Consider the following 7,811-nt stretch of genomic DNA (forward strand, 5'->3'; position numbering starts at 1 on the left):
TTGCTTATCTAGTACATATGTTATTGGTTTATTGCGTTTTTAAAGCTGTAATGTCGTCTCAATTTTTATTATTTATTATTTTTTAATGGCTTAGGTGCACGCACCACTTCGTCGTTTGGTGTAAGGATGGTACCATATTTCCGGTTGGTATGCGGAAGTGCAGATGTTTATGGCCGAGTCTATGAAATTCACAAGGTGCCTGTTGGAGTTTCCGAAGTTTACCGTCAACGATGTGCGTCGTATTGTCAGAGCATCAAGTACAACGCCACAGAGTAAACTTGAAAAGGGTTTCAAGTTCTACGTTTCATCCTACCTCTGCAATTTTGAAGGTAAGTGGCTGGACGCTAGTTAGCTAGCTAGCCTGAGGTGGCAGTCTAATGAAGTGATGTTGTTTTTAGTAACGAACCGACCTGTCCTAGTACTAGAAATGCCTTTTAAAAACATGTTTGTATTTCTGATGGAAGTATCAGGCAAAAGTAAGGCTAACGAGATAACAGTGAGGGCTCACTGCTACAGATCTATGAAGAAAACAGATACGCCACACCAGCTGAGAGCAGGACTGGTTAAAATGACACGAGTTCTGTTCAGTGTCACGTTCAAAGTTCTGTTGAACAAGTTCAAAAGTTAGTTCAACACAAGTTCAATCTTTTATCCTTGCTCTTACTTCACGTAAGCTGTGATAGCCATAGGCATTGGTTTTCAAAGCTTACAATGGTAGCCAAATGCAGAGTAGCTGAGTGGGAATCATTAGCAGTCTGTTTTGCCTATAGTAAACAAATGGGAGTTTATTTTACAGTTCGAGCTATTGTTATCTACCTCTATGACTCAAAAGCAGAATATAGTCCACCTCAGCTATTCTTCAAACTGCATTTTCTAAAATCTGCCAATCTGTCTTTCAAATCTTTTATCTTCTTTATTAACATATGGCTTCAACACTTACACCTATTAACATATTCTGATAACACTCTTCAAGAAGCAGTTGAAGTAAAACCTGCACTGTTCTGTTGTTGGTGGTGGAAACAACAAAATAATATAAATATAAGTAGGCCTGTTTCACTCCTATGTGTAAGCATTTCATCTGGAGTGAAAATGAAGTTTAAATCTAAAATATATTTTATAGTTTATAGTTGCTCAGTGAACTAGTAGATTGAACCATGCACAACACTGTAGAATAGAAAGACAGTATAGCCAAGTGTTTTAAGAGTGATGCAAAACAGCACAAACGTTACATGAGACAATAGACAAGTGACATTCCCCACTAACAACATGATGGGACAGAAATTGCGCCTATTGACATTGCTGAAGTCTTCTTTTCAAGATATTACATTTTGCCTCTTGTGTATTTCAGATGACATTACGTGATTCAATGCCAGTTGTGCTCATTAACAGCAACTGCTCTTGTGTTGCTGGTTGCGGAATCTGCAACCACTTGGTTGCATTGCTTTTCCAGACTGCTCATTATTCTGAATCTGGCATGTCTGTCGTGCCTCCTGTCCTTTCATGCACACAGACAGAACAGAAGTGGCATAAACCACCAACAATGGTTTGTCTTATTTCATTATTTAATGTTAGTTAATGTATCACAGTCACTTTACTAACACCATCTTTTAATTAATAGGGGGTGAAGCCTGGACCCGTGGATGCCATGGTTGTCCTAAAGCCAAAACCAGGTGCTACTACAGCCAGTGGAGTTAGGTATGTAGTACCAAATTTAATAGGCAGATTACAGTGTGTGGTAAAAAATAAATGCTTTTGATCATCTGATAAGACCCTGTTCTCTTCAAAATTTAATTTAGCCTCGTTGTACTTCAGATGACATGTGATATGTGATTCACAATCAGTTGTGCTGGTGAACAGATTACAATGTGTAAAAATAAATGTTATTCACTCTTCTTTTAGTACACTTTTCAAGGGCTACAGCGGTGAGCTCCCACACCCGGCCACCCTCAATCCTGGACCAGTCTACGCTGGAATGAAAGCAGATTCTCTTCCACTCATCTGCACAATGAACATCTCGCCTGACAAGCCACTTGTAGACTCCATCTTTGGGAAGATACAAGTTGGCAGTGTACTGTCCTATCAACAACCACCACATCCATCTGACAGTGTTGTCATACATGAGGATGCACCCCCATTCCCGAGTCTGCCACTAGAATGTTACCATCTAAGCCCACCTGAATATTCATTTGTGCCAACACACCAAGAACAGCTACACCTAAGCTCACTTTCTGTGACCTTGTCACAGTCACACCTTATTGAGGAGGCAACAAGATCCCAAAGTGCTACACCTGAGTGGCATTCACTTAGGAGAGAAAGAGTGACTGCCTCACATTTCAGAGAGGTGAGCCACGTTAGAGGTCCAGGTGCTGCAGAAAGCCTGGCAGAAAGGATAATCCGAGGGACACGACAAACAGCACACATGAAGAGGGGACTTGAAATGGAAACGGGGGCCTTAAAGGACTATGCAGTTCTGAAAAACTTGAACTTGACCAAGTGTGGGCTAGTGATTCATCCAGATGCATCTTGGCTGGGTGCATCACCTGATGGACTTGTATGTGACCCACTTGAGCGTCCATCATTTGGGCTTGTTGAAATTAAGTGCCCAAATGCACAAAGCTATGTAGACTGCAAATTCCTCAAAGTGGCACAAGGCCTACACAGATTGAAGGAGAGCCATTGTTATTATTGGCAAATCCAGGGCCAGTTATTGATTACTGGTATGCAGTGGTGTGATTTAGTTATCTGTGCCCATGATGATATTTTTGTGCAGCGAGTTTACAGAGATAGCAGTGTATTAGAAGAGGTGAAAAGGAGGTGTGACATGTTTTTCTTTACACTTACATGCCAAAATACCTCTCTATGCCCAAGCAATAGAAAATCATAATGAAGACATGAACTCATGAACAATTAAAACAATTTCAAATTATTCTGTCAATTGTATTACTATTGTATTCATTTCATTTTTACGAATACAGTAAAAGTTAAGAAATACATAATGTTGTATTGTGTTGTCAATTTTACATATAAAAGTGAAAGCATTTTATACTATTTATCATATTGCACTGTACCTTAACATTGCAGCCATATTTACAGACTAGCATGACCTAAAGCAGGGGTCGGCAAGCTTTTTGACTCGGAGCCACAAAAGCAAAATAATTGGAAATTTATTTCAGTGACGATGACATGTCACTCAAGCGAACCGAAACTAAATACTGGACATTTGTGAAATTCCACCCGAACATTTTTTAAGTCTCAAAAATATTATACGTTAATTAAATACTCATTAATTCTATTCAAAAGCTGAGTTGCATGCGGCTCTGGAGCCGCGGGTTGCCGACCCCTGACCTTAAAGGGATCATTTTAAGGTTAGAGAAAATATAAAATAATAATAAATCACCATCATTCACATTACATCATCTGTCTAATTCTGGATTGAGATTAGCCATTGTTTGCCCAGGCTTTTACCAAGGGGCCATTTTGATAATTCACCAAAAGACAGGCAACAGTAAAAATTTGGTTTATGCTCCCTGTGATTGAAAGGGGGATCACTGTGCTGAATATTTTATGTTCTTTGACTCCGCGAATCACACGCTCAACATGGACTCTCAGTCTTGCAATGGACTGTGACGTTCTGATCTCTGACCTAGACAGTTGAGCTCTCTTTGACAGAAACGTGGGTATGTGGACTTTGCATGGAATGCAGTCTTCAACAAGGAAACCCTTGTCCACCATGATGGCCATAGATGGGTCAAGGAGGGCCACAATGCCAGACTGCTTTAAGATCTCTTTATCACTGATAGCACCTTGATAAAGAGAAGACACAAAGGTCACTGCGCCATGAGGGGCTATCCCAATCAACCCTTTGAATGTACAGTGTGATTTATAAGTGGAAAACACTTCACTCTGGAGGAGAAGGGAATTTGGAGTTTGACATCTCAGTTCTGTGCAATCTAAAATTATTTGAGTGTCAGCGTAGTCCTGAAACACATCTGGGAGGTGAGTTTTCACAGTGTCCACATCTAACCAAATAGAAACAGCTCCCAATACAGTATAAAGCAAGTTGGCCCAGGTGTTAATAATACGACTAACAGTTGACCGATGTATTCTAAATCTGTGGGCCAAATCCTTTTGCATCAGTCCCAATGACAGGTAGTTCATGAAGAGAAAAAACTCATCAATTGGTTGAAGAACCTGGGGAAAAAATACATTATCCTATTGTCATATTACATTATGACTATCAAAACTTCTTTTGATGTAAAGATTAATTTGAAAATGATGACATAACATGCTTTGTATGTTCAAACGTTATTTTATTTTTTCCCTGTGCAAAATAAGATTTCGCTACCAGAATGCGTTACTATTTTGCATATTGAGGCTACTAAACCAATCAGCTTGAAGTCGCCATATTACGCCCCTCTGACGTTTCTAGAAAGTAAACAGGAAACTAACGAGCTAACTGTGATGCCCGCTGTTCGTTTACAGAGGGCCACGCAGTTATAATTCAGCTCAATACCAGTTTCAAATGACAGCTAAATTGACTAATCATATCTTCCGTCTTAATGGGCGAGCTTAACTGTAGCCCGCTGTGGCGACGCTAGCTGTCGTTAGCGTACCACCGTTAGATAGTTTCCACTCGCGTTGTTTACATATTCCGCTCCCGAGGAACACGGAGCTGTGAACCTTATTTTGTTGGTACCTTATTTTTGCTTATCTAGTACATATGTTATTGGTTTATTGCGTTTTTAAAGCTGTAATGTCGTCTCAATTTTTATTATTTATTATTTTTTAATGGCTTAGGTGCACGCACCACTTCGTCGTTTGGTGTAAGGATGGTACCATATTTCCGGTTGGTATGCGGAAGTGCAGATGTTTATGGCCGAGTCTATGAAATTCACAAGGTGCCTGTTGGAGTTACCGAAGTTTACCGTCAACGATGTGCGTCGTATTGTCAGAGCATCAAGTACAACGCCACAGAGTACACTTGAAAAGGGTTTCAAGTTCTACGTTTCATCCTACCTCTGCAATTTTGAAGGTAAGTGGCTGACGCTAGTTAGCTAGCTAGCCTGAGGTGGCAGTCTAATGAAGTGATGTTGTTTTTAGTAACGAACCGACCTGTCCTAGTACTAGAAATGCCTTTTAAAAACATGTTTGTATTTCTGATGGAAGTATCAGGCAAAAGTAAGGCTAACGAGATAACAGTGAGGGCTCACTGCTACAGATCTATGAAGAAAACAGATACACCACACCAGCTGAGAGTTGGACTGGTTAAAATGACACGAGTTCTGTTCAGTGTCACGTTCAAAGTTCTGTTGAACAAGTTCAAAAGTTAGTTCAACACAAGTTCAATCTTTTATCCTTGCTCTTACTTCACGTAAGCTGTGATAGCCATAGGCATTGGTTTTCAAAGCTTACAATGGTAGCCAAATGCAGAGTAGCTGAGTGGGAATCATTAGCAGTCTGTTTTGCCTATAGTAAACAAATGGGAGTTTATTTTACAGTTCGAGCTATTGTTATCTACCTCTATGACTCAAAAGCAGAATATAGTCCACCCTCAGCTATTCTTCAAACAGCATTTTCTAAAATCTGTCAATCTGTCTTCCATATCTTTTATCTTCTTTATTAACATATGGCTTCAACACTTACACCTATTAACATATTCTGATAACACTCTTCAAGAAGCAGTTGAAGTAAAAACCTGCACTGTTCTGTTGTTGGTGGTGGAAACAACAAAATAATATAAATATAAGTAGGCCTGTTTCACTCCTATGTGTAAGCATTTCATCTGGAGTGAAAATGAAGTTTAAATCTAAAATATAGTTTATAGTTGCTCAGTGAACTAGTAGATTGAACCATGCACAACACTGTAGAATAGAACGACAGTATAGCCAAGTGTTTTAAGAGTGATGCAAAACAGCACAAACGTTACATGAGACAATAGACAAGTGACATTCACCACTAACAACATGATGGGGCAGAAATTGCGCCTATTGACATTGCTCAAGTCTTCTTTTCAAGATATTACATTTTGCCTCTTGTGTATTTCAGATGACATTACGTGATTCAATGCCAGTTGTGCTCATTAACAGCAACTGCTCTTGTGTTGCTGGTTGCGGAATCTGCAACCACTTGGTTGCATTGCTTTTCCAGACTGCTCATTATTCTGAATCTGGCATGTCTGTCGTGCCTCCTGTCCTTTCATGCACACAGACAGAACAGAAGTGGCATAAACCACCAACAATGGTTTGTCTTATTTCATTATTTAATGTTAGTTAATGTATCACAGTCACTTTACTAACACCATCTTTTAAATTAATAGGGGGTGAAGCCTGGACCCGTGGATGCCATGGTTGTCCTAAAGCCAAAACCAGGTGCTACTACAGCCAGTGGAGTTAGGTATGTAGTACCAAATTTAATAGGCAGATTACAGTGTGTGGTAAAAAAATTAATGCTTTTGATCATCTGATAAGACCCTGTTCTCTTCAAAATTTAATTTAGCCTCGTTGTACTTCAGATGACATGTGATATGTGATTCACAATCAGTTGTGCTGGTGAACAGATTACAATGTGTAAAAATAAATGTTATTCACTCTTCTTTTAGTACACTTTTCAAGGGCTACAGCGGTGAGCTCCCACACCGGGCCACCCTCAATCCTGGACCAGTCTACGCTGGAATGAAAGCAGATTCTCTTCCACTCATCTGCACAATGAACATCTCTGCATTCTGCAGAAAGCCTGGCAGAAAGGATAATCCGAGGGACACGACAAACAGCACACATGAAGAGGGGACTTGAAATGGAAACGGGGGCCTTAAAGGACTATGCAGTTCTGAAAAACTTGAACTTGACCCACTTGAGCGTCCATCATTTGGGCTTGTTGAAATTAAGTGCCCAAATGCACAAAGCTATGTAGACTGCAAATTCCTCAAAGTGGCACAAGGCCTACACAGATTGAAGGAGAGCCATTGTTATTATTGGCAAATCCAGGGCCAGTTATTGATTACTGGTATGCAGTGGTGTGATTTAGTTATCTGTGCCCATGATGATATTTTTGTGCAGCGAGTTTACAGAGATAGCAGTGTATTAGAAGAGGTGAAAAGGAGGTGTCACATGTTTTTCTTTAACACTTACATGCCAAAATACCTCTCTATGCCCAAGCAATAGAAAATCATAATGAACTCATGAACAATTAAAACAATTTCAAATTATTCTGTCAATTGTATTACTATTGTATTCATTTCATTTTTACAAATACAGTAAAAGTTAAGAAATACATAATGTTGTATTGTGTTGTCAATTTTACATATAAAAGTGAAAGCATTTTATACTATTTATCATATTGCACTGTACCTTAACATTGCAGCCAATATTTACAGACTAGCATGACCTAAAGCAGGGGTCGGCAAGCTTTTTGACTCAGAGCCACAAAAGCAAAATAATTGGAAATTTATTTCAGTGACGATGACATGTCACTCAAGCGAACCGAAACTAAATACTGGACATTTGTGAAATTCCACCCGAACATTTTTTAAGTCTCAAAAATAATATACGTTAATTAAATACTCATTAATTCTATTCAAAAGCTTAGCTGCATGCGGCTCTGGAGCCGCGGCTTGCCAACCCCTGACCTTAAAGGGATCATTTTAAGGTTGGAGAAAATATAAAATAATAATAAATCACCATCATTCACATTACATCATCTGTCTAATTCTGGATTGAGATTAGCCATTGTTTGCCCAGGCTTTTACCAAGGGGCCATTTTGATAATTCACCAAAAGACAGGCAACAGTAAAAAATTTGGTTTATGCTCCCTGT

At 39.3% G+C, this 7,811-nt stretch overlaps 2 protein-coding genes across 2 annotated transcripts; both read left to right on the forward strand.

Annotated features, from left to right (window-relative positions):
• Positions 1 to 108: 108 nt before the first annotated feature.
• On the forward strand, positions 109 to 2,666 carry LOC143506858 (uncharacterized). The gene is made up of 5 exons (XM_076996463.1): positions 109 to 329; positions 1,349 to 1,543; positions 1,619 to 1,695; positions 1,900 to 2,620; positions 2,652 to 2,666. Exons 1-5 carry the CDS (start codon positions 231 to 233, stop codon positions 2,664 to 2,666), a joined length of 1,107 nt encoding a protein of 368 aa, XP_076852578.1. The 5' UTR covers positions 109 to 230.
• Positions 2,667 to 4,562: 1,896 nt separating this feature from the next.
• LOC143506859 (uncharacterized) lies at positions 4,563 to 7,174 on the forward strand. Its single transcript, XM_076996464.1, has 5 exons — positions 4,563 to 4,692; positions 4,798 to 5,032; positions 6,046 to 6,240; positions 6,317 to 6,393; positions 6,599 to 7,174. The coding sequence occupies exons 2-5, from the start codon at positions 4,934 to 4,936 to the stop codon at positions 6,789 to 6,791; spliced, it is 564 nt and encodes a 187-aa protein (XP_076852579.1). The 5' UTR covers positions 4,563 to 4,692; positions 4,798 to 4,933; the 3' UTR covers positions 6,792 to 7,174.
• Positions 7,175 to 7,811: the final 637 nt, after the last annotated feature.

The sequence above is a fragment of the Brachyhypopomus gauderio genome, unplaced genomic scaffold, assembly GCF_052324685.1.
Source record: "Brachyhypopomus gauderio isolate BG-103 unplaced genomic scaffold, BGAUD_0.2 sc557, whole genome shotgun sequence".
Classification (NCBI taxonomy): Eukaryota; Metazoa; Chordata; class Actinopteri; order Gymnotiformes; family Hypopomidae; genus Brachyhypopomus; species Brachyhypopomus gauderio.